Source organism: Crotalus tigris, unplaced genomic scaffold (assembly GCF_016545835.1).
Source record: "Crotalus tigris isolate CLP2741 ecotype Arizona unplaced genomic scaffold, ASM1654583v1 scf7180000018825.4774228, whole genome shotgun sequence".
NCBI lineage: Eukaryota > Metazoa > Chordata > Lepidosauria > Squamata > Viperidae > Crotalus > Crotalus tigris.
In genome coordinates, this window is record NW_024097215.1 from 2651346 (window position 1) to 2678428 (window position 27083).

At 42.7% G+C, this 27083-nt stretch overlaps 1 protein-coding gene across 3 annotated transcripts in view; it reads right to left on the reverse strand.

The window, feature by feature from the left end:
- Nucleotides 1-11687, reverse strand: part of AEBP1 (AE binding protein 1) — a 32887-nt gene extending 21200 nt beyond the window's left edge. For 2 of the 3 annotated variants that reach the window (XM_039356490.1, XM_039356488.1), the window contains exons 1-5: nucleotides 10422-11687; nucleotides 4537-4950; nucleotides 3423-3473; nucleotides 2743-2805; nucleotides 1324-1395 (exon numbers count right to left, since the gene is read on the reverse strand). In XM_039356490.1, coding sequence (XP_039212424.1) covers nucleotides 1324-1395; nucleotides 2743-2805; nucleotides 3423-3473; nucleotides 4537-4950; nucleotides 10422-10683 — 862 coding nt within the window. In that variant the 5' untranslated portion in view covers nucleotides 10684-11687. The remainder of the gene's footprint in view (nucleotides 1-1323; nucleotides 1396-2742; nucleotides 2806-3422; nucleotides 3474-4536; nucleotides 4951-10421) is intronic. The other variant, XM_039356489.1, reaches the window with a different exon arrangement.
- Nucleotides 11688-27083: the final 15396 nt, after the last annotated feature.

Below are 27083 nucleotides of genomic sequence, written 5' to 3' on the forward strand. Positions count from 1 at the left end.
ATTCTGGGAGTTGAAGTCCACATGTCTTAAAGTTGCTAAGGTTGAGAAATACCAATGTAGAGCCAAGTCCAAAATATTTGAAACATAGGAGGCAACCTGCAAAAACAGTCAGAACCAGGACCTTTTTGGGCCCAAAGATTGTCCCATAGCAAAAACCATTGAAGCTGCAGAGCCTGGCAGACCCAGTCATAAAAATGACTGGCTATGCCAACCCAAAAAGGCAACTTCTGATGAATCCATCCGAGAGTCATTTCTTAACCTTAACCGAGAAAGATTCTAAGATCCCACTTAACCAAGCAATGAGATATTAGTTCTATGGTCTAACCAGCATCTCTAGAAGCAGGGAGATGTCTATGGAGATTCTCAGTCATCCATGGTTGTCCAAAAGGTGCTTTTTCAAGAGGCCACTGGACTGACTTTGTTTTTCCCTTGAAGATGTTTCATTTCTCATCCAAGAAGCTTCTTCAATTCTGACTGAAGCTTCTTGGATGAGAAGCAAAATGTCTTCAAGTAAAAACAAAGGAAGTCCAGTTGCCTCTTGAAAAAGCACCTTTGGGATAGAAGCAAGGAGGATTTCTGGAACAGCAAGTCTGTAGACCCTACGGTACTAATTCAGCATAGCCTCCATCAGTATCAACCAATGCTCGGCTCCCAAATTCCTAGCCACTATGGCTAATATAGTTAGGATTCTTGCGAGCTGGAAATCCCCACATCTGAAAAGCACTAGATGGGAGAAGGCTGACATAACTGATCAGCTGGGCCTCTCTAGGATATGATGAATCTTTTCCACTCGTGGAGATGCTGGAAATTAAACCCAAGATCAGTTGCCTAAACACATTTGTTCCAACCCTCAGCCAAGAGCCTAAACGCTAAGTACAGGTTCTCCACATCAAAGCCAGGCAAAAGACTGTTGAACTTTAGGGTCACGGATTCCGCAAACTTGAATTAAATTTGCTGGTCACAGAGCACCAAAAAATGGTTTCAAAGATACACTGACCATGGAAATGTCATGAATCTTTTACATTACCTTTTATGGCACCAGAAAAATCACCAGATGTTTCTACACAACCCGAGAAGCCTAGTGGCTAGGAAGACTGGGAAATCTTTTGCTACAGAAAATAATTAAGAGTATGGGTTCCTGTGTTCAAAGGTCCTGAATGGCATATAACAACATCAGATCATGCCCGAATCAAAGAATCACAAAGAATCTGCTATCCTGAAGCCATGGACCTTTGTTACTCTCCACCCACAACAGAAGATGGTTACTCCGCCAGAAACAGTATGACCCTTGGGTAGGACAAGTAAACAAGAGTGGCACCGTACAATCCTCGTAGTCCTCACGCTCAATCTGTTCATTGAAGTCCAGTGTTGGCGGCTCTTGTTCTACAGGAAATTCTAGAGAACAAACAAGAAGCACAGACATTTCCTGAGTCTGGGGGTTGGGTCTGTAACACAAAGCCTTTTGAAGGCAAGGGATAGTTAAAAAGAGAATAGGTTTCATTCGCTTCAACCATCCTTTCCCAAGCAGGTGCTCCCCTCCCCAGACGGATCACAATTCCCTCCTTTTTCTGCCAAGAAGGACAAAATATGTAAGACATAGGTGTATTAAGTGGTTGTTGACTTCCAGCTCAGGTATCCAAATAAAAGTCCAGGATTATTTTCATTTCTGAGAAGCTTACTGTTTATTGAATACATGGCCTGGTAAAGGCAAGGTTAAAACTAACTCTAAAATCCCAAGGCATCAGACCATAGCATATAACAATGCCTTTCCCAGCTAACACCGCCCCCCCCAAGATGCCCATTTAGCTCATGTAAACATGTTCTCTTTGTTATGAGCTATCCGCTCATCTTCACACCTGCTAGAATGTCCTTGAAAAGTTTCCATACTGCCAACTTTCAGCCAGCTTCCATAGAACTGAAAAGGTTTTGTTTTTCTAACTCATTCGAAAACACCTCCCCCCCCCACTTATTCTAATAGCAAGATGAAAACAGAGAGCCACTGTAGCTGCCAAATTTTCACTCTTGACAGTGGTCTTCCATGCAGTAAGACAATGGAGGTCTTATATTTCTTGCTCTTTTAAAACCTCTGCTAATGTTTTGACTACAACTTGCCAAGACACTTCAACAGCAAGTTGAATAAAGAAGGCTTCTCCCCAAAGTGATAGAGCACAAAAGTGCAGGAAAGGAAAATATGAATCACAATTTGTCTCTCACACCAGCCCTGCTTCAGTAAAGTAACAGCCACTTTTACTCCATGCATCACACTGACTATAGCAGATAGTTCTGGCTGGCCCTCAAATTCTTTTGAAATCCTGTTTTCAGCATGCTGGCTTTTTGCACAGATGACAGCAGTTACATTCCACTCCGTAAGGAAATTTATAATGAAGATTTGGCCAGATGCAGAACAAGAAATGCATCTATGAAGAATTTTCTAGGATCGCTAAGAAAAATGGATCTAATCCGATGGTGGGATTCAGGAGTTCCCTTAGGCCAGGGGTAGGCAACCTTGGCTCTTTTATGACTCGTGGACTTCAACTCCCAGAATTCCTGAGCCAGCCATGCCTTAAGCATATACCAGTCTCCGGGTAGTTTAGAAGACAGGTTAAGAAGTTTGTTTGCAAGAAGAGTGAAGAAATATCTTCCTTAATCCACTTTGTGGTCTTGACAACATGATTTAAAGATAGCAAGAGGTCTGAGAAACACCCAACCTTGGGAATTAACGTCTGTTTTTACCTGGCTTACCTTCCTGATCTTTGTCACCTGTGGGGGTCTCCTGTGGCTCCGTTGGAGATTCATAGACATCGGCTGAAAAAAAGGACAATCAAATTATCAGGGATGTAAACACATTCCTCTGTAAAGGATCCATCTGGTTCTTACTTTATATAGACAACCCTCTGATCTATTCTTATTTTGTTCTTTTATGGGTAACTCACAATCTGCATGCTATAGATCCATCCAAAACGTCTTACTTGCCACTGAATTCACTCAGGGCAATTTGTTGTTAAATCCAATGCTTCCATTTTAAATACATTTTAAAGTTGAAAATCCATTAAACTGGGAAAATCACCTTCTGGATTAAATTTCACCTTTTTCTAGCATGGTCTTATCGACTATAACTCCTTCAGCACATCTGTCAGTCCACAGCATTGTTGTTACCTTGAGTTTAATCATCCTTGCCCTCTTCATATGAAATCTCTTTGGCTCCTTCCTACTGGGATGATTCTACATTATGCAACTTCCTGATGAATATAATATTCTATCCTTATCCTTATTCATGCCTTTTCCCTTTTTCCAGATTTTAAACTCCTTTCTCAAATAGCCTTAGAAGTAGCCCATAAATACCTCTTGAGATGTTATTGTTATACCCCATAATCTGATTACACTTGATGCTGATATATACCCCATAATCTGATTATACTTACTGTGAAACCTGGACGGATCTTGTTTTTCAATTATCTTCTCAGGATACAGAGCTGCAGGATAAAACAGTTGGGTGAAGGATATACTGTATTAATATTGGACTTACGAGTTAAAACCTGAACTATTCTTGTTGGGAATAACTACGGAAAAGTACAACAAGGGAACAATCTATTTGCTGTCACACATCTTGACGGCAGCGAGGCTCGCATTAGCGCAAAAATGGAAGAGCAAGGAAAATCCTACAGAGGAAGAATCATTATATAAAATATTAGCATGTGCGGAAATGGACAGGCTCACAATGGTATTGAAAGACAAATGTGCATCAATTTATTTCGAAACCTGGGATAAATTTTACCACTGGAGGAATTCGAGGAGGACAGTTGGGATTAAAGGTTAGCGTTAAGATAGAAATATATATTATTTTAGAATAAGTACTGTATATAAAACTTAGATGTATAATTAGAGATGAAGAATTGATTGTAAAATGTGGAACAACTTGGTAAGAATGTATATACTGGAATGTCACGTTATATCCAACGTTTTTTAATTGTATTATAAATAAAATTTATTTAAAAAAAACCAAAACAGATATTGTCAAAGATGAGCACTCTTTTTTTTTTCACATCACACTAAACGTTGATTGATTGGGTTGTTTTTTTTTAATGTGACCAACTAACCCAGAATATTGCTTTAAGGTTTAGTGTGATGTGTGATGCAAAGCAATGGGTCAGTTTGCACAAAACACTAAACCCAGTTTTTTGTTATAAAAAAATAGGGACTCCTGAACAAGCTAGGAACCATTCAGGGTCCATCTTGAAGATCAACAAAATAATGATGGGTTGTTTATCGAGTTTGTGTCTGAGGATGACAATTTTGCAGTGCAATGCTCCTGTAGCATAATGGGGGGAGCTGTGGGAAATTAAGAAGCAAAAGAGAGTAAGGTACTGGGTAAATTTCTCTTAAGAAGTAAGAGAAGGATGAAAAAGTAGTTTAAAAAAAGTGGAGACAGGGTAAGTCTGGGTTCACACATCAAGTCTTGACATTACGTGCAGGCTAAGTCACTGTGTGGTGAAGACATGAGGTTGTAGGATGGATGGGAAAAGCCCTGGAACTTACATTCGCCCCCTTCTTCATTGACTCGGGAAAGGTCATCTTCTCGACCGTAGGGAAAGAGATAATGGGGTGAATCGGGTAACCCATAGCCATCTTCCTCTCCGGTTGGAGGCGGGGTCAGTGGTGTTTCCGGAAAGTGGTACCTCTCTTCCTCCTGTGGAACTGGAGGAGAAGGCCTTTCTGCCTTCTTTCCAGCTGCTGGTTTCTTGGTGGCTTTGGGACGCTTCTCCTTAGGTTTCTTGGTGGCTTTGGGACGCTTCTCCTTTGGCTTTTTGGTGGGTTTGGGAGGCTTCTCCTTCTTGGGAGGCTTCGGCTTTGGGGAGCCCTTGGGTGGTTTCTCCTTCGGCTTTTTTGTGGGTTTAGGTGGCTTCTCCTTCTTCCCCTTCTTGGGCTTCTCTGTCACTCTTTCCTGTGCTACTTTGGGAGAGAGAAGATGGTTAGTTCTCTACATTTCTAAATAAAACCCAAGAGTCGGAGAATCTATTACACTGGACACATCCTAACTCAGTGACGGCGAACCTTTTAGAGACCGAGTGCCCAAACTGCAACCCAAAACCCACTTATGCATCGCCGAGTGCGGTGGGTGTGGCCCATTGGGTGGGTGTGGCCCATTGGGTGGGCGTGGCTGCGGTGGTAACGGCAGACTGGGTGAGACTAAAAAGTTCAATCAATCAATTTCAACTTTGCAAGATCTTTTTTTTCCCGCGAGAAGTTGAAATTGACTGATTGATTGAACTTTTTTTTTTTTGCACACGGCAGCGGAGGACTAAAGCAAAAAGGTTTTATAAAACCCAGCTGAAGGCCTAGGACTGGGGCAACGGTGCACGTGCCCAAAGAGAGGGCTCTGAGTGCTGCCTCTGGCACCCGTGCCGTAGGTTCGCCACCACTGTCCTAACTCTTATTCAACGAAATTCTTGGTTGCAGGCAATGGACTTACTTGTGAGCCACTCAAACTTTTTACCAAAGCATCCCCCAGATACAACAAAAATAGACTCACCATCAAGACCACAATAAAGATATTAATTATTACCACCGTTGCTCCTTTCCCTCTGATTCAGTAACAAATGGATGACACCGTACTCTTGACACAAAAGTAGATTTCATTCAGGTTTCCTTATGGAATTTTTCCAGAACTTTTCTTTCTGGGAAATCCTGAACATGAATGCCTGAACTAGATCTGGCAAAGGGTCTGGGTCTATGAATCAGAGGCTCTCCCTGGACAGACTGCTGGTGATTAATGTCAACTCATAACCCCAACAGAGCAACAGCCTCATTCCTAAATTCTGAACTGCAGCATGTCTACAGCCTGTGGGAAGAACACCCGAGGCCAGTTTGGGCAACAAGCTATAAAACAGCCTGGCATTTACAGTTATACGAAGAGAGGAAGCGTCCTGCTGGCAGGCTGTCTCAGAAACCATAATTCTCATATCTCCTGACATCTCTCTCTCTCCTTTTGCACAGAGGTATCAAGTCCATGACTAAAGCAAGGTCAGGAATGTGCACAACAAGATCTAGCTGTCTAAACTTTTCCTGCTGTATCAAGCCACAAAGGAAATCAAGGTTGGAGACTCTATTGCAAGGGTCTTCAAACTTGGCCCTTTTATGACTTGTGGACTTCAACTCCCAGAATTCCTCAGCCAGCATGCCTGGCTGACCAATTCTGGGAGTTGAAGTCCACCAGTTATAAAAGGGCCAAGTTTGAAGACCCCTGCTCTACTGTATTCAGAACCAAACCAGGATGGAGAATGGAAAAGAACAGCAAAGAGTTCTTTGGGACAATTGTGCATAAGAAAAGGTCCGCTTCCAATTCCGACTGAGTCATGTCCAAGCTGTGATATTCCCTCCACCCAGCTCCAGACTGCCTGGGCAAGTCCTACGTGCCAAGCTAAGCAACTACAGTTGAGATTCGTCAGCGATAATCCACATGTAACTGTCTAGCTAGTTCAAGGCTCCTGCAGGGCAGAAGACAACACTTGAAGGCACATGTTAAGAAAGGCGAGCAAAACTATCAGCTAAGAGGGATTAAGCAGATGGGAAAAAATTAGGAATGCAGTAAAATCACTTGAATGCATCATCAGAAGTATGTTTCCAAGAACCGATTGGGCTTTCCTCCAGCTGATTAGGGCTGTTTGAGAGGCCTCACTTGAAAGCTCCACACACATTCCCAACTCAGATAATTTCTCTGTAATGAGGAAAAATGTGTAGCCTGTCATATCAGTGACATAGTACAAGTTCCTGTTCTGTTGCCAGCACATACTCAGCAGCCAAAGCACATGTCTCCCACAAAATTATCTCCATTAACATTAACATGGCCTGTTGGTGCTCTTACTAAAGACCCCTGCCCCCTGGTTTGGCAGGCAAATTCTGACACCCCCTTGAAAAACAACAGAGTCCTTTCTTGACGCTTGAAGAAAGAACACAAAACCCAGTTTAAGCCTTAAAATAAACGAAATGTATTTTTTAAAGGAAGAAGGCCTTTAAGCATGGAAAACGGGGAAAATATTTTCTCCATACTTAGGTACAGGTAGTCCTTGACTTATGACCACAACTGAGCCCCAAATTTTGGTTACTAAGCAAGACAGCTGTTAAGTGAGTTCTGCCTCATTTTGTGATCTTTCTTGCCACAGTTGTTAGTTGACTCATGCCGTTGTTGAGTTAGTAACACGGTTATTACGTGAATCTGGATTCCCTGTTGACTTGGCTTGTAGGAAGGTCATAAAAAGGGGTCACGTGACCCCGGGACACCGCAACCGTCTTAAATATGAACCAGTTGCTAAGTGTCCGAATTTTGATCATGTGACCCTGGGGCTGCTACTACGGTCATAATTGTGAAAACTGGTCATCACTTTTTCAGTGACATTGTAACTCTGAACGGTCACTAAACGAATGGCTGTAAATCGAGGACCACCTGTATTTCCGGTTTCCGGTTCCTCCCAGCTCATTATGTCTGATCTTGTTCACTCTTTGCCTAAAATGAAACCAAAGATCACCTATTAAGAAGCTGCTCGATTGGGTATCCTGGTTAGAACAATGGGGATCCATATTTCAGTATCGACTCAGTTTTATTGTATGATTTTGGATTGATCTACCTCATAGGATTGTTGTGCAGATAACGTGTGTTCTCCAGACAGAAAAACAGGATAGAAATCATAATAAGAATTTTTTAAAAGCAGGGGAGAAAATTGTATACGATGTTTTGTGCCTCTGGGAAGAATGGAAGGTGAAATGGATAATAAATTAATATCATGTACTACTTACATTTTATAATTACGCAATTACTGGGGAATGCATAATAACATAAGCTTTTATCTGACTCCTGGGATAGCTTCCATTGGAGAAGAAATGGAACTGTGAGCCAGATACCACAAATAAAATTTAACTATCTTTAACCGAAATCCATTCATCAACTTTCCTTGTCAAGGGGTTCTGCTCCTATTCTAACTGCAGGCAATAACTTGCAACAACTTGCATCAAAAGGCGCAATCAGCCAGTTTAATGAGGATCAGATAAATAGTGCAGTGGTTTCTTGCAGCTACAAATGCTAGAATTAATTCTGTACCTCACAACTACATGTATGGAGATCTGCCCTGGGGTAGAGACTACCCTTGGGGGGTATGTGTCTAGCTAAACATTCCCCCCCCCAAAGCTGCAGGTGCCCAAAATAGTAACCTTGTTGGAACAAAGCTGATATAAGTTCAATCAACATCTGGATGGAAGCTGCCTAATAAATCTCATTAAATCATGGTTTTACCAAGCTGTAACAGGACACACACAATTCTGTGCTATGAAACACTGTTTACGAAGGACATTAGCTAGGTTCCTCATCCATGGGAATCCAAAGCTAGATAAAGACAGGCCTGCTGAATTCTTATATTGCACTCGGCTAATATTTGTTGCCTTATGGTCCAGAAGGAAAGAGGTTTTAAAAATATACATATTAAAATATGGAATCAGGTCACAAATGCATCCATCTGCATCCTGCAAGGCATCAACAATTCTACACATTTCTTTAAGAACAAACCACGAAGGTCTCTGGCACAAGTGAAGAGTTTCTGTCCTCAATTATGAAGGACATGCCATGGGTGAAGAATTAATAAATGCTAATATATCACTAGTCAGAAGACATTACATGAGTAATAGGCAATAACTATAAAAGGAGCAGCAGCTGTTCCATAAATATATGCTTTAAAAACAAAGGCAAGATCACATATTGGCACGAACCAACTCTCTCCTGGGACACTTTTTTCTGGTTTCTGGGCTTTTAAGGGAAGGTTGAAAAAGAAACTGAACAGGAGGAACTCTCTTGAGGAGACATGATAGGACAGCTAGCTGCATAGTTTGCTGATTTCTCAGCCCAAGTGCATGAAGTGGAAAGAAGAAATTTGCACCCACAACATTCCTGCCCATTTCCTAATAATAAACAGTAACAATTTTATAACAGCCTCAGTTTTCATGGACTTCCTCAGATGAGCTCTGGCTCACGTTGGCCACTAAGGACCGCAAGTGAACCGCAACAGGAAGCATGGACAATGATTTCACTCCTAAAATTAGAAACATGCTTTTCCCCCCAATAACTCCATTTTCTCTCCATAGGTAGATCAACCAATGGAGGACAATGAACTCTTGTTCATGAGAACTTCTACCACAATACGTTTTTAGGATGCAGGGAAGTTTTCCTGCTGTGTCCACAGATATTAGAAAGGCTGGTGTTCCTTGAGGGACCAACTTCTCCAATAAGATGTTGGGGCAAAAGATCCTGAGCCTAAAAATTTTTCTAGCAAGCACAAAGGGCAACACAGATTGATTTATTTGCATGTGTTCATTTCAGGTCTTCTATCCTGTCTTCATTTGGGGAGCTTAGTATGACACCTATGGGGGTCTGCTTCATTTTAGGAAATAGGTTTGATTGGGAGATAGTATCCAGTTCAGAGTTAATGAGAGTCAAGGGTTTCCCAGATTGTAATCCAGCATCTTCAACATTAGCCATATGAGCTTCCAGAAGCCCTGAGTTCCTAGATAACAGTAACATAGCACTCCTGGACTAGAATGAACAAGAAATGAAACACAAAACTTTGCTAATAAAATAGTAGCACATCCAACTTTCAGCATCTTCCAGGCTTAGTAAATGAACTTTGATTATCTAAATTTACTGTCACTGTATTTAGGGCAAGAGAAGGCTGTGAAACAAAACTTTCTTTACTTTCACCAATAGATACTCTTGTGGAAAGTTTAAAAATCTCCATGCATCATGCTACAACATTTAAATGTGGTTTGCTGACTATGAGAGAATTGGCCGGGCTCACGTATCATGCAAAACACAGGAAATGGGGAAACTTTGACTCTTGGATTACAACTCCAGCTATCCCAGCCAGCAAAAAGAGATGCTGTGTGTTGCATTTCACAGTCTCAGGAAGACCACGAGTTTGCCATGCCTGCACTAAAATGACAACATTGAGCTTAGAAGCTGCAGTGGCTAGATTCCAGTCAAGATCAAGCCAATGAAAATAGATTCTGACTTAGCTTCATAAAGGGACATATCTGTTAAGTCAAGCCACTGATCAACTGGATCTAATCAAAAGCTACCATGTCTGGGCAAAAATTAGATAGAAGCAAAATAACTCTCTGTTGCCACTAAAGGTTTTTGCAGACCAGAGATGGAAAGTCTGATTTAATCTGCAGTGCTCTGAGTAGCAGTGTCTCCCTGCAAGTCTTTCCTAGCAGTTCTCCATCCAAATGATAACTTAGGATCTCCTTGGCAATAGAGCAAGCAACTTTTCTCAGCCTTGGCAAGTGGCAGAGTAGACGTCTGCACATCTTAAAGTTGCCAAGGTTGAGAACCGCTGATGGTAGAGGAGATTGTAGAGATAGGCTGACATATTAGGTCTCACCTTCTTCCACCTCTGTTGGGGCTTTCTCTCCTTCTGCAGGATTCAGGTTTCCTTGGTTCTCAGGAAGTTCCAAAGCCACAGCCACTTTCTCTGCCTCTGGCCCTTCTAAGTCCTCGTCCACCTCTCCCAAGAAGCCTTTCAAGAATTCCTCAATTTCATGGTCCGTCAACACGGACTGGGGTTCCACAAGACTCCGGTTCCAGAGACACAAGATTCCGACCAGCAGGGAAAGAAGCAGCGGGGGACCAGCACCTTTCATCATGCAGACCGATGGCAATCCAGGGTCTTGGGAGAAAGGAAGGGGGACACTTCCAGGTGGTCTTCTCCCTCTGTTGCTGGGGTAGGAAGCTGTCTTCTCCTGGAAGACAGGCTAGAGGCTAGAGGCAGCCTAGACCAAAGGAGGGAAGGAGAGAAGCAGCAGCTCAAACTCGCTTAAAAAAAAACACAACCGCTTGAGTCCAGGAATTGACTTGCAGAAGGGAACAAGGAGGAAGGCGAAGGAGAGGCCCGTCGGAAGAAGGAGAGAAGTCGGTTTTGGTCAGAGAGACGCCGGGTCTTCTCCCAGCTCAAGCTCCAGCCCAGCAGTTTCGGGAATTGCAAAGCTCAGCAGGGAAGCGGCAGGATTCGCCAGCGGTCCGCGCCGTCTAATAAGGCGCAGCAAAGCAGCCGAGGCCCGAGGGGCGACTGGGGACGCCAAGTGGGCAGGGCGAGCCGGAGCACCCCGAAGAGACAGTGCCGCTGGCTGGCTGGCTGGCTGGCTGGCTGGCTCGCCCGCCCCTTCGAGCTCTCGCTTCCTCGCAGCCTCCGGCCGGTCCTTTCGGCCCGGGAGCCTCCGGTCCCGCAGCAGGGAGACCGGACCTGGGGGAAGCCACCGGTCCGCGCAGATGCTCTTGGCCCCAGCTCGGTCCGTCTCTTCTTGGCCACCAGACGCCGGGCTCAAGGGACCGGGGCAGGAAGGGTGTTGCTAGCGGCCTCGGGGAGCCTCCAGATCCAGTTCGAGCGAACGGAGCTGGTCTCCTCCCCCGACTGCGGTCGGTTCCCCCCCCCCGGCCCCCGATGCGATCCCAGCGAAGGGTGGGTCTCGGTCGGCTTCGCCACGTGTAGCCAGCGCAGTTCAACTCCGCTCCTCAGTTGCTGGGCTGGGGCTGCCGGAGTGGGTTTCCTCCTCTGCCCCCCCCTCCAAGACGCCCTCCCTCGGGAGGGAGGGGGGGTCGCTTAATTCGCGGGGGGAGAGGAGGGGGTGCGCGCCCGATGCCTGGTGCTTTCTTTCTGGGGGGGGGAATTGTGTGATGGGGAGTGCCACATAAATGAAGGAGGGAGGAAGGCAGAGCCAAGCCAGACTCTGCCCACCCAGCCTTACTTTTAGCCCCCGTGGAACCAATATGAGCCTTTTAGGGAGCAGCGGTGATAGAATAAGCTGGGGGGGGGGGTTGGAAGCATTAAGAAATTGCCATATATCAATTCAAGATATATGTCATCTTACCAGACAACTAGGTCATGTCTGGCTTACAAGGGGACAGACCCACAATTTCCCATGCCTGGGAACTGTTTAGTTTTTGTTTTTTTTTAATATTTTTTATTGAATAACAAAAATTAAAAAAACATTGAACATGGTAAATCAGATTTGACATACATCACAGTTCATATTCAAAATTAACTACTAATATAAGAAAAAAAACCCTTTACAATAACATCACTCTAATCTCAATCTTAACTTATCTCATTACAATGACTACCATATTTTTCCCCCACCATCTATAAAATTTATTCCAAATTTGGTACAAATCCATTTCATCCTGATTTTTGAGTCTCTTAGTTAACCTATCTAATTCTGCACAGTGCATAATTTTATGAATTAAGATTTCCTCACTAGGTATAGCCGTAGCTTTCCAATTTTGAGCGAATACAATTCTTGCCGCTGTGACCACATGAGTGAATAAATATATATCTTCTTTACTAACATTATTTTCAAGAATTCCTAACAACAATCTCTCAGGCTTATACTGGATGTTTTGCATACTCATTTCTGTTACCTGGGAACTGTTTAGTGACATGATAGCAATGCTCCAATATTTGAGGGGCTGTCCCAGACAGGAGGACGTCAGCCTATTTTCCAAAGCACCCCAAGGCACAATGGAGGGAAACTGATCAAGGAGAGATTCAACCTAGAAATAAGGAGAAATTTTCTGACAGTGAGGACAATTAACCAGTGGAAGGGGCTTGCCTTCAGAAATTGTGGGCGCTTCCACTTGTCTGGAATGGCACAGTCTCCTGCTTGAGCAGGGGGTTGGACTAGATGACCTGTAAGGTCCCTTCCAACTCTGTTTTTCTATTCTATTCTGTTCTTTTTAGCTTTTAGACAATAACTGTTTGCTCAAATTGGCAGCAAGTCCTGCTCCGTACAGAGATTGGACAGCCATTTGTCTGAAATGGTATAGGGGGGGTTGGATTAGATGACCTCCAAGGTCCCTTCCAACTTTATTATTATTATTACTATTATTATTATTAATATTATTATCTGTTTCCTCAATCTCCTCCCTTCTCCACCTCTGTTCACTGGATATGGGTAGCCCTCGAACCTACAACCCACCATTGGGAACAGAATTAAGGAGAAACTTCCTAACAGTGAGGACAATTTACCAGTGGAACAGCTTGCCTCTGGAAACTGTGGGTGCCCCATCATTGGAGATTTTTAAGAAGAGGCTAGACGGTCACTTGTCTGAGATGGTATAGGTCCTCCTGCTTGAGCAGGGGGCTGGACTAGAAGATCTCCAAGGTCCCTTCCAGCTCTATTTTATTCTACTTTGAGATTCAGCAACTTCTGAGGACCAGAATAGCATATATCTTTCAACTGAACATGTAAACCTCTGGACGTTCTTTTGTGCTTCCCCAGAGTCCTATTGATGGGCTTCAGATCCATCACGCTGAAGTATTGTGCAACAGGGGCTGTGTCCTTCCAAGAAGAAACTAGCCACCAGACTATAATTGTGGCGTCCTTGGTGCTATACTTTTCCATCCCACATTTGCAAAGACTTTGCTTTGCTCTGCATTTTTGCCACATGCAGACCACAGGCTGCCATTTTCATTACACACACAGCCTCACTCATGCCAGGCTGAGCTCAGCCTCAAAAGAGTGGGGGACTCAATGCTTAAGGTTCCATGAGTCGCCATTGCAAGGCTGCAGCCTCTGCCAGGGGAACATCCCTAAATGGATTCTAGATCACGAAAAGAAAAACTTTTCTTGAATTGAAGGCTATGAAATCTAGAAACAAAAGTCAGAAAATACTTTGGGAAGAGGAAAAGGCTATTGGACATTAAGAGTAAATGAGATGACTTTTTGGACTCTGTACTGTTTAGAATCTCTTTCATTATAGAAGAAGCGATGATCTTTTACTATTGCTTTTTAAAAACCACACGAATGAGACAAGTTAACTTGAATACAAAGAAAGAAGAATATGAATACTGTCCGGTGTTTGGCAGTTACCAATAACATTTGTATCCATTTATAATGACATCATGACTGTCATTAAATGGATCCAGTTATAAATTAGAAGGAAATACGATGGCACAACAACGTTAATCATGGGATACAGTGCCTTTTGTCTAAGTAGGCATCGATCCATCAGACATTTTTTATGCAGTGGTAATCTCCTTGGATCGCTGACATACTTTCTTGTGACTTGGACTAATCTTTCGCAAGTGATGCTGGACCTGGTTTTGTTTATGTACAAAACTTTAGTTCCATAGTAATGAGAAGAAACCCTTGCTAGATTAGACTTAAGATCCAGTGCATCTAGCATTAGACTTCATGCACAGGCCTGTTGCATGAATCTGAAGATAACACCAATGGCTTTCCCTCACACTGGAACCACCATATAATAACAATAGCACTTAGACTTATATACCGCTTTGCGGTGCTTTACAGCCCTCTCTAAGCGCTTTACAGAGTCAGAATCTTGCCCCCAACATTCTGGATCCTTATTTTTACTAACCTCGGAGGGATGGAAGGTGGAGTCAACTTTGAGCTGGTCAGGATTGAACTGCTGGCAGTCGGCAGTCAGCAGAATTAGCCTGCAATACTGCATTCACTGTGCCACCACGGCTCTAAAATAAATAAAATATTTTACCACCTTAGGCAGAAACTCCCTAATTCTCTCACTTTCTCATTGTCTGATAGTAAAACCAACAATCGTAAACTAAACAGCAACAATTCAATTTCTTTTCATGATAATCTTCTCAGATAGTCAATTTACATTGTCTTCTGGTGGGATTACCAACATATAGCCAGTTCTGTGAACACCCATGAATGGACCACTGTCCTCTTAGAGTTATACTCTGGCTGAAGTATGTTTTTAATAGGTCAAAATTGACATATCCAGGAAACCACACCATCAAAGGAGCCTCCTTTTTTGGAAATGCACAATTAGGTGGTGAAGAGAAGAAGCAAGCAATTGGTATTAATTGAAGTTTTGAAAAAAATGTCCTTATAATCAAGAGCAGAAGAAACAGCTCCTCAGTCATTTGGATTTCCTTCAGCACCATCTCCATTCCACTTGGCTGCTTAAGAGCCCCAAAATATTAAACCTCAGACCTGAGTTTTGTTCCCCTCACTTCCTTCTTCTATTGGGACATTTCCTTTTAAAATGCAAATCAGAAAGTGTGGAGATTAGATAGATCGATAGATCAATAGACTGATTCTCTAATCCTTTGTCTCTAGCTAAAGATTAGCTGCCATTGAGTAGGGTTCATTCAGTTCATGGCGGCCGCATGGAAAATGTTGAAAATTTTACCTCAGTAATAACCTGTAGTTCTTCCAAGGACATTTCATAATCTCTTTGATCCCATCCATCTATTTTATCCATTGTCTTCCCCATCTCTGATTTACCTCAGCCATGCCAAAGAGGTGGTCCATTAATCTTTTCACAACACAGGTCCAAAATATCAGCACTTCTGGCTGAAAAATTGTTCCTCAGTGTTTTGATTTTTTAAAAAAATGAAGCTGTCTCACACAACAAATAATCTTGGCTCCCTCCCTGAATGAAAGGACTCATTCAACCTGCTCACTGAATTCCAGTGCAACATTCCAGTGGAAAGATGTGACTTTACTTTCCACAGAGGCCCCCTCTTAACATGACTCCCATATAGATGTAGCGCTATATCTTTGAGATGTCAGTCTGCAGAAGGTTTGAACGGGAAGGGTGGCGAAAATAGGATATGGCACCACCCCTGCTCTGCCCCCGCCCCTGCCCGCTCTGCCCCAGCCCTGCCCCCACGTGCAGGGCCATCCACTGCCTCTACGGCTGTGGTTCTCAACCTGTGGGTCAGGACCCCATTTGGGGTCGAACGACCATTTCACGGGGGTCGCCAAACAACGCAGTCCACCATTTTTTCCCCCTTTTCCTTAGCTGTGCTACTCCCTTTTATTCTATTGGCTTTTGAAAGCCAATAGAATAGACTCTCTTGAATAGAGTCTAATTCTATTGGCTTTCAAAAGCCAATAGGAATTGTCCAGACTGTCTCTGCCCTGCTGAGCCCGCCAAAAGTCCCATTCTGCAAATGGTGCTACACCAGTTGAGTAGTCCTCGACTTACGACCTGTTGGGTCGTGGCATTAAAAAGGTTGAGAACCACTGGTAAGGCCTGCCGCAGATCACCCAAGCGGCCCAGCAGTGCTATGGCAGCCACGCCTTCCACCTGCGCCCCGCAGCATCAACTGCGCACAACAGGGCGCAAGGGCAGAGTCATCCCTGCTGCCCAGCTGCCATGTCCTTGGCTGCACTGCTCCTCACGGGCCATGCTCAAGGGTGACTCTCCTCCAGGAGGGCTGCTGGTGAGGAGGAGGCTGTGGGGGCAGGCGTGGCTGGGGCGATGGTGCACGTGCCCATAGAGAGGTCTCTAAGTGCCACCTCTGGCACCCGTGCCATAGGTTCGCCACCACATTATTTCCCAGGATGGTATTTCCCAAGCTAGAGACCTCTCAGACAGCACAGTATTCTGGGATCTGCAGTTCTAAAATATCTGGAGGTCTCCTGGATGGAAAAAGCAGCTTTAAAATTTAAGAAGCATCTTGGATGAGAAGTAAAATGCTTTCAAAGAAGAAGAAAAAACCTCCAAGAAAGTCCACTTGCCTTTTGGAAAATGCACCTTTGGGAAAAGCATCAGTTATCGTAAATGTTTAACATTCAAAACTATCAGCTAGCAAGGAGTTAACAGGAAGTCTGCTCTGAGGCTGGAGGTGGGTTTATTATTAATATTTGCTGAGCTAATGACGAATAGCTCTGGCTTTAATTAGAAGCAGAGGGGACATTTCAGTCCAAGCATATCCTCCAAACTCACAAGAAATGAACTTAAATAATTTTGAGCTTTGTTTGATGATCTCATGGATTAAAAAAAAATACTTTTGTCAAGGACAAACAAGGCAACACATGGATGCATTAAACTTTCCTTGCATGCAGAAGAGTTTCAAAAGACGTCATCAAAATGTTGGTGATTCCAAAGTCACTTTTTGCTATAAGGAACTAAATTCAAGTGGGGAGGGGAAGGCAGCCCACATAGTCAGTCTTACTTATGGGGTCTTTCTATTTTATTTTGTGTTTATGTTAGGTTTGGGAGTGTCTGCAGGACTCAGCTGATCATGGCTTGGCTGTTGGCTGTGGAAGAGAAGCTGAAGATCTCAAGTCTACTTTCTGACGTCTCCAGTTAAAAGGAATAGGGCTGAATGTGTTGTATAATTCTAACCTGTGCCTATGAAAGTACAACCCATGCATGTTTACCAAATTAATCTAAACATCTGGGTTCCTGCAATGCACATAATCTAACCTACTAAGCTGTGCAAAAGTGTGTTGCTTGAACACGCACATCAAGAGCCCAGAGGAATTATGCAGAAGAGAAATCTTGCTCTAATCAGATTGGGGATCCTGAAGCAAAATACAAAATACAGGAAGAGCTGTATTTTAATTTTCAGAAATTAAAAGAAGATTGCAGATATTAGCCTTGCTTGCATACAGACAATTCAAAGAGGATTAAACAGTCAGGTTTCTTGTGCAAAATTTTTTGTTTCTTCCATCACATCAGGACTGACACCCTCATCCCTATCCCGCAAAGTAGATTTCTTGTATCAAGTGGTTCTCAAAATATAAAGCCTTAATAAGACCACACCTAGAATATTGCAACCAGTTTTGCTCACCACACTATAAAAAAAGATGTTGAGATTCTAAAAAAAATGCAGAGGAGAGCAACAAAGATGATTAGGGGACTGGAGGCTAAAACATATGAAGAACGGTTACAGGAACTGGGCATGGCTAGTCTAGTGAAGAGAAGCACCAGGAGAGACATGATTGCAGTGTTCCAATATTTGAGGGGCTGTCACAGAGAGGAGGGAGTCAACCTATTTTCCACCTGAAGGCCAGAGAAGGAATAATGGGTGGAAACTGATCAAGGAGAGATTCAACCTAGAAATAAGGAGACATTTTCTGACAGTGAGAACCATCAACCAATGGAATAGATTGCCTTCAGGAGTTGTGGCAGTTTCATCACTGGAAGCTTTCAAGAAAAGACTGGACTGCCATCTGTCAGAAATGGTGTAAGGTCTCCTGCTTGGGTGGGGCATTGGAATGGATAACTTACAAGGTCCCTTCTAACTATTCTGTTCTGTTCTTTCATTCCATTGTATTCTTAATATATGAAGGAGAGATCAGAAGCCATCGTTTTAAATTTCCACCAGTGGCTTTCACACATTGAGCGTTATAGATGTTTTGTTCCAATCTTCCTCACCTAAATGTTCTTGAGTGGCTGGAAAACCTAGGTATTGTAGTTCAACAGGTAGGCTTCTAGGATCCTTTTTGTGGGCTTTAGAAGGAAATAGCACCACCTTGTGCTGGCTGTTTGGTACAACTTCCCATTTTATCCAGTTCTCTCTCTCTCTCTCTCTCTCTCTCTCTCTCTCTCTCTCTCTCTCTCTCTCCCTCCCTCCCTCCCTCCCTCCCTCCCTCTCTCTCTCTCTCTAACATACCTTATCTTCATCAGGATGTCATATGTTGGTACAATACTAGAAACTCTCTGAGACTTAAGAGAATAATGCACACAAAACCCCTCATGAGAGATAAACATTAGTTGTAAAGTATAGAAGAGCCATAAGCCAAGAGTTGGAGATATTGGAATTGAACCAAAGAGATTTTAGGAGCATTATGTGCTTCAGTATTGTGCAAGCTTTGGAAAATAACTGATTTGGTTTGATAAGAGGCATTGATGGGAATGTTAATACTCAGCACCTGGGGTATAGTAGAGCCAGCTTTACTTGCCAAAGTTGCTTGGAAATTACAAAACAACATGAGGTTTTTATTATATTATTCCAGTTGTTCAAAGTGGCTGTGGAAATATTGCCACGATCCTGTGCCATTTGGTAGGATCTAGTCTTTATAGATTCATCTGCTGAATGGAAGCCTGTCTTAGGATATGAATGGTCTAATAAGATAGATTAAGTAGATAGTTTAAAACATAAAAAGCAGTGAGAGGTTCCAGTGTCCCCTTGATATAGTTGTAATGGAGTCATGTCTCACAGAATGTGGGTTTAGAAATAGCATCATATATGTTATAAATTTAAATGGATCTATCAGTGGGATTTGTCTGGGCAATAACTGTCATCTCTAGATGGGACTGAAGAGCTTCTGTTTACAAACTCAAAGACAATATGGAAAATATTGACTGGATGGAATAGTTGGTTAGGCTCCATGTCCACATCCATGCAGACATCATGTGGTTTGGCTTAGAATGCCATATGAACTCAACCATGATGGCTTACCATTATATGAAAGCTCTGTCAGCTGGCTTTTATTTAGTAAAGCATGGTGGGATAAACCATGGTTTAGCACAATATGGGAATCCAAGTAATGGATCCAAAACATTCTCCTATCAACTAAACAGGCATTCTGATTCTACTGATGAACTCTGACAAATCTTCAGATGGAACAGATGTGGTGGGATGACAAAAACTAAGATATAGCTAGAAGATGGCACTTCCAAACAGTTTCCCATCTGTGGTAGAAAGAGAAGTCTCATCTGCTATACTTGCCTTGCCTTAACAGAGGTGGGTAAACCATGATAGTTGGAAAATAGGTTGACTGTACTCTACTTATCCCAAGTGTATTCAGTTGGTGAAGCTTATCTCTTATCAACCCCCAGCCCTGAATAAATAAAAAGGGATAGACCCCCTTTCTCATTCATAATTACAATATAACTTGTCCTTAATGAAGAACATCATTCACACATGATATTATAGAACTAAGGTTGGTGTGAGCCTAAGAGACTCCAGTACAGGTATTCTATGGGTGGAGATGGGAGTAACTCTTGTGTCTATGGGCCCATTTGGCAGGCTAAATCTGTCCACCCATTTAATTTCCTACTGTGCTGTAGAATAATAGATGGGGGCAATGTGGGCACTTAAATCTAAATTCCTCTTTCTGGCACAAAAGGGAGTAATAAGCAGCAATTTTTAGGGGGACTAGATCAATCATTGGCAATGGGTCTTTGAAGCTACTCAGATTTTCCATGAGTTGACAGCAGGTCTCTCTCAGATCATGTTGGTGTGCCCCTTTTTGTTTGCAAAGCTCAGTTTGTGATCAGGAATGCAGAGACCATCCAAAACTTGTGGTCTGCATAAGGAGGCCTAATAAAGGATCAAATGGGGATTATTGTGTTTTTCATGAAGGAGTGCAGGCAAAGCTTCCAAGAGCAACATAACTCTTTAGTCAACACATTATGTAAACAGATTGCGAAACAGGAAGAATCCAGAGGTGAAAAATCAAGGAAAGACGAAGGAAATGATTTACTCAGGGAACCGAGGTCCAAATATAAAGAGGGTTCTGGAGCAATCCCAATCTTCTCTAAAGTTTTAAGAATCTTTTGCCCTTAGAGTCATACAGCATTCATATTTGGATTAGATGACCCTCAATTTTCTGCACAGTGCTGGGCCTTCAGATATTTCCAGAAGAAGCTGTTTTTTGTTTTTTTTTTTGTCAATTTGTAAATCTGGAATGGGCAACCTCAGGTCACTTTTTTGATTCCCCGGTCTCTCTGTTCATAATCAGAGTATTTTTGCTGCCATCTTATGAGAGGAAGCATAAAAATTTAGCACGCATCATAAAACAGACAATGTTGCTGTTTTTAACACCCTCCCTCAAATCTTAGCATCACTCATGTGCAAGACAATCCTGCCTGCTTTGATTTACTGCTCCTTCCATTGCAATCCATAAAGCTGCCTTCCTCTTGGGACTGAAAAGTAACTTTCCCTTATTGATTTTGTCAGAGTCGTTATCCAGTTTGGAAGCTTTGCCTTAACCAGCCTTCCAGATGTGCTGAATGCAACATCTATCACATCTAATTAGTGATGCTGAAGAGTGGAGAAAAATGAGAGCTGTAATTGTACCCATCTGGAAGGCAGCAGGTCAGGAAAGATTGTTTTGACACAATAAACAAATAAACAAATTTAATTCCTCCACTCTATTCTAGAATAAACAAATTTCTTCCTCCACTCTATTCTAGAATGTTACTAAGCCTGAGTCGAACCACAGGACCCTGAAATGGCTGGCTTCACCAGTTCATTCATTCATTCCATGAGTACTCAAAGCAAACCGGACAATAGATCAGTGATGGCGAACCTTTTAGAGACTGAGTGCCCAAACCAAACCCAAACCCCACTTTTTTATCGCAAAGTGCCAGGGCCACATCAGCATTGTGGTGCCCTCAGGGGAGGCATGGGGGCGTGGCCCACTGGGTGGGTGGGTGTGGCTGGGGTGGGCATGGCCACCTTGATGTTGCTCATGGGGGGGGACGCCTACAGGGGGCTGGGCAGGGTTGGGGGAGATCCAGGGGATCTCTGGCGGGTGGGGCGGTGGGCAGGAGGCCCAGCATAGATGTGGGGGAGGCACGCAATCCTAGCTGGTACTGGGGGACCATGGCGCCGATGGGGATCTGGCTTTCCCTGCTGAGGGTGACCTTTGGCATGGTGGGTGTGGGCGTGCTCTACCACCTCCACTTGAGCTTGCTAGCTGGCTGCTTCGCCTCCTTTGTGCTGGGTGGGGCTGCCTCTCTGGGCAGCAGTGGCAGCCTAATGGACCTGCGCAAGCTGCTGGCAGAGGCGGTGTGCGTGCCCACAGAGAGGGCTCTGAGTGCCACCTCTGGCATGCGTGCCATAGGCTCGCCACCACTGCAATAGATCATTCCGCTGAGTTGTAAAGTTTGAAGTGCAAGAGTTGGTTTTGAAAGACTAATAGCTTTTCCCTTTGAAGAATCATTTAATTTGCCTCTTCTAAAAAGTAACTTGTCTTCTCCCAAAACTGCTTTTCCAAAAGGCAACTGGACCTTGTTTTTTTCCTTGAAAACGTTTCACTTCTCATCCAGGAAACTTCCTCACCTCTAATTTGTCTTCCATTTTGTTGTAATGGCCAAATCCAACTATGCTGCATTTTTAGGCCTTTATAGGTCACACAACTCCCAATAACTTTGGATGGCTTATATTAAAAGTAAAAAAAAAAAAAAGTACAAAACTCAAAGAAGAATCCTGAACAGCCCTAGAAGCAACATAAAACCAAAGTAAGTCCGTCCAGTTGGAACTCAACCTTCGTCCTGCTCTGGTGACTGGGAAAATAAAATCTTTAATAGCTTCCTGAGCGTCATCAGGCTGGGAGCCATCCAGATCTCTTTAGAAGTTAAACTAGGACTCTCACAGAACACCCAGACACACAAAACAATCTTATTCTAGGTTTCTATCCAGACAATCACAAAGAGAGAGGAACATTTGTATCTTCCAGAGGTGATACCATAACCGTCCATGTAACTCGCTCATTCTCCAGGGACAACATATAATAATAATAATAATAATAATAATAATAATAATAATAATAATAATAATAATAATAACAACAACAACAACAACAACCACCACCACCACCACCACCACCACCACCACCACCACTACCACCATCACCACCACCACCACTTTATTGTCATTTTGAATGTACACTAATCGGCATATATAAAAATGAAATTTCGTTGCATACAGCTCTCAAAGGGTCACCACCTCCGATATACACTCCTTGTTCGTGGCCAGCTCAAGTTTCAGATCGTCCATTTTAGTCTCTAGGGCAGTGATGGCGAACCTTTTAGAGACCGAGTGCCCAAACTTGTTTTTTTTTTCCATACATTCAGTAATAATTTTTCAACAAACGTGCTGTCTGAGTTTACATTCGCCAATACGTATTTAATTCCTAATCCTTTATTCTTTCCTCTAGCCATCGATAAACTATGTCCCAAGTTTGATAATATTCCGTTTCTTCTTTTTCTTTCCATCTCACACTCAGTCTATCCATCTCTGTGCATTCTAGTACTTTTTTTAATTATTTCTTCATCTGATGGTATTCTTTCATTTTTCCAGTATTGCGCAAATATAATTCTTGCCGCTGTTGTGACATGCATTTCATTAAGGTGCTGCTCTCTGCAGGGATCAACATTTTTCTACCCTTTGGAGGAGAAAAACAAATCCTAGGAGAACTTTTACGCAGATCAGGAGAGAGGCATGCCAAGAATTCGGCATTCTGGAATTCTTTTCAATCCCTTTATCAGAGCTACCAGAGAAAGTGGCCTGTTTATTCTCCGGATGTGTCTCTTTGTGTTTATGTACATAAGTGCACACTGGGAAGTATTAAGGGGGCTGCACATGCTCCGCTCTGGGTCATGTGCTTTGGAAGGGGGAGGCAGCGACCTTTACAGCTATGTCTCCCATTGGATGCATTGGGGAAATGGATGTGTGTGTGTGTGTGTGTGTGTGTGTGTGTGTGTGTGTGTGTGTTATTCCACAGCCCTCAGCCAAATCCAGCCTATTTTCAAACTTGGTCTTATGTTTGCCAGCCCTTCTCTGTGTAGCAAATCTGTTCTCTTTTCCAAGGGTGATCAGACTGAGTTTCTTTCCAACATTCCTCTGGATTGGGAAGCATAAAAAGGAATAAAAACAAAGCCTTTCATTCTAGGTAGGGTTCCTAGAATTCAAAACTTCCTTCCTTCCTTCCTTCCTTCCTTTTTTCTCTCCAATTCTCTGAATAGATTATTATTCTTAGTTCAAAAAACTTTTTTTTAAAAAAACATACAGGAATAAAGAACTGGGAGAAAAGAAGCCATGCAGATACAGAAATAATGCATGGATTAGAGCAGGGGTCCCCAACCCCCAATCCATAGACTGGCACCGGGCCACAGCATCCCAGGAACTGCACCATGCAAAGAAATGAAAGCCCATTCGTGGGATGCAGGCAGCACATGAAATTAGGGCCCCTCCGGTCCATGGAAAAACCTCTCTCCACGGAACTGGTCCCTGGTATCCAAAAGGTTGGGAGTCGCTGGATTAGAGGGCATTGAATCCAGCATCCCAGACCACAAATGAGATGAGCTGGGTTTCTGAAGCATTTTGCAAAGTATTAGAAGATGGGGCGGGGACAGCTTTCCACCCTGCTCTTCCTTCTTCTCCCACATGTGTCCTTCCTTGATTTTCAGGTGATCTTCACTGACTGCATCCCCATCTGGTACTTACAGAAGACAAATGATGGGTGGAAGAACAGAAAAACATTCCATCTGACTCAATATATCTGTGCCAACTTGTCCCCTTCCTTGATTTGCAACCACAAAAATGTATTGTCCATCTTTCTGTGTTATATGCCTATGAGTAGAACATATAGTATGAAGGTTGGCCTCTTCAAAAAACAATTTCCAAGAGCCTAGTCAAGATGGTCCATGATGAGGAATTCTGGAATCTGCATTCATCAGCTTTTGGACAGCAACTGATCTTCTATCCTGAGATGGTTGAACTCTCTTTCACTCTGATGAGAATTGATCAGGTTACTGTCTGTTGCACAAGTATCAGATTGTTGAACTATTTAAGGAGGAAAATAAGTTGACCTAGTCCTAGACATTACTTATAGACAGCAGTAGTTGACAATGCGGACACACACATTGCACTAAATCAAAATGTAATCTGTTTGTGGTTTAATATGCTGTGCAAATCCAGCTACTGTGGTTGGTAAGCCATGCTTTATGAGCCCAGCTAACAAACCACAAACAAACCACAAACAAACCAAATGAACCCTGTGGCATTTCCAAGAACTAACATCTATAGATTTCTGGATGGATGGTGAAGAAGCATGCTAAAATGCAGCCAGGAACTGTTGCAGAACAGTCTTATAAAACTGAATTGAGTTCAGCTCCTAGTGCAGTGCTTCTCAATTTCGACCACTTTAAGAGGTGTGGACTTCAATTCTCAGAATTCCCCAGCCAACATACTGGCTGGGCAATTCTGGGGATTGAAGTCCACACCTCTTAAAGTTGCCAAGGTTGAGAAACACTCTCCTAGTGACTGTACAGACATGCCCTTTTAGTTTTCTCAGCAACAGTAGACTTTCATTCAATGCTCAAGGTATGATGGAGAAGAGGGGATCATAATGAAATCCCAAGTCCCACTTCCTTACTCTCTGCAATTTGGCCCAAAGACACCTCCTTGCATTGCTGCCTTAAAGCCATAGCTCAGGGTGTGGCTACTTTCCTACCGTTTTCTATAAGTGGAAAATATGCAACAACGACCATCACAAAGAGGGAAGAGAAATGGGAACAGAGTGGGCATTGTTGGGAAGATTTGCAGCTGTTGCTCAACTCAACCCACTTCCTAGAGCAGTGGTTGGGGAAAAAAACAGGAGTGATGTGTACTTGAGGAAAAGTGAGATAGAAATCTAATGCATTAATCTGTTAGATGGGCAGGTAGCTACCATGGATATGCATTACAGATAAAGTAGAAACATTTGTTATAATTTAAATAGAAATGCAATGATCATGGCAGGGAAGGCGGTGCAGGTGTGATTTATATTTTTGCTAAGCATTTTTGAGATCATTGTGGACCTGATATGAATTGCTGAGCTGCAACATTTGCACACTGATGCCACAATGCACGTGTCAAGCACCCTTTAAATGTGACCTTAATGAACCTGCTACCCCGTTACCCTTCTTTGCCTTTCAAGAGCATTTGGACTGGACAACTTTTCAAACAGAAGATGCTATAACTAAAGGACAAGGGTATGTGAAGCTCTGTCATCAAGATCTACGATTCAAGAGCTTTTTGATCGTAGACCAAGCTAATTTCTATACAACATGCATTTGCTTCATATATTGTGGTAAGCAGTTATAAGAGAGAGAAAAGGCTGAAATTTTGGAACTTGGGGACCTATAATGCAAAATGTCTCTCAAAATAAAAATAGTACACAGCGCTGTACACACATTTTATTGCTGCCACAAGTTGGAAATGGGAGACATGTCTTAAAATTAAAAATAGACTGTCATAATTGTATTTTATTGCAGCCAGATACCAGCCCCCAAAGTAATTTTGAAAATGCAGGGTTTTTAAAAACTTTTGGGCCATTGCAAGAATGCTTTAAAATCTTTATCAAGTTTTAGAAAAAAAAATATTTGCAAAGAAGGTAGTGTTTACTTATCCATTTGGCAATTGCATTTAAGAATAAAACTGAGTTTTATAGATTCTTCGTAATTCCAAAATCAGTGTTATCCAAGATGCTGGTTCATTGTTACTCAATGAACAACCAACCCACAACTACACACATGGTAGCTTTCCCTAATTCATGTTCTCCAGATGCCACATCTGGAAGGCACAACATCCGGAAAGGTTTCCATATTGTGATCAATACACTTGCATTGCAAATGATTCTTGGATCAATAGATTTACTGCAAAAATCTTAAGAAATATGTACAATATTTGGGAAGTCAAGGGGGAAAATACTGTATTTATTACTTTTGCTGCATATTTAAAAAGATGGGTTTACACTTTTACCTGGAAGAAAATTTAACTTTGGGAGTTCCACTCCCAAAACAGTTTCTTAAAATACTACTTCCTAAAGCTGTTTTTACTCCACAAAAAAACTAGACAGGGGTCGTGTTCTTGTTTAATGCTTGATTGATACTACAACTCATTCAAAGCTCATGTTTTTGCTCTTGGAAACAGATCTACCTGTCTTCTGCTCTCTGGGTGGTTCAGGAGATCCTGGAAAGCCACTAGCTTGTCCTCTGTCAGTTGTATGATGTGTCATTGGGGGCAGGAAGCAACTGCATTCTTTGCTCCCGGATGTTGAACTTTCTTCATCCAGCTCAGAGGGAGGGTTAACCTAACCAGCAAGAGGGACGATCAAAGGCAATTTCAAGTCTCTAGAATCGAAATAACCACAAGAAAAATAAATAAATAACAGGCCATTCTTGGGAGAAGTGCTTTCAGTTAATTTCCAAAAACCCCATACTGCTTCTCCTAGCCTCCAGCATGATGGAACATTTTGTTCATCTGATTCAAACAGGCTGATTATTATTAGATTTTTTTTAAAATAATGAACACATTGTTAGATTTGCTGGCCAGTCATTCTGCTTCAAAAAACAGATGGCTAGTTTACGGGAGAGTGTCTTATACAGCAACTGATTCAATGGGAGCACTTTCCATACACGCAGGACAAAAGCTCCCTCCAGACCAGAGGACATCAATGGGTAATAGAGGGTGAAATTCAAATGTTTGGAGGGCACTTGGTTAAAGAAGGCTGCTCTAAGGGTAGACCCCCTTATCTGCCCTTATCTAATA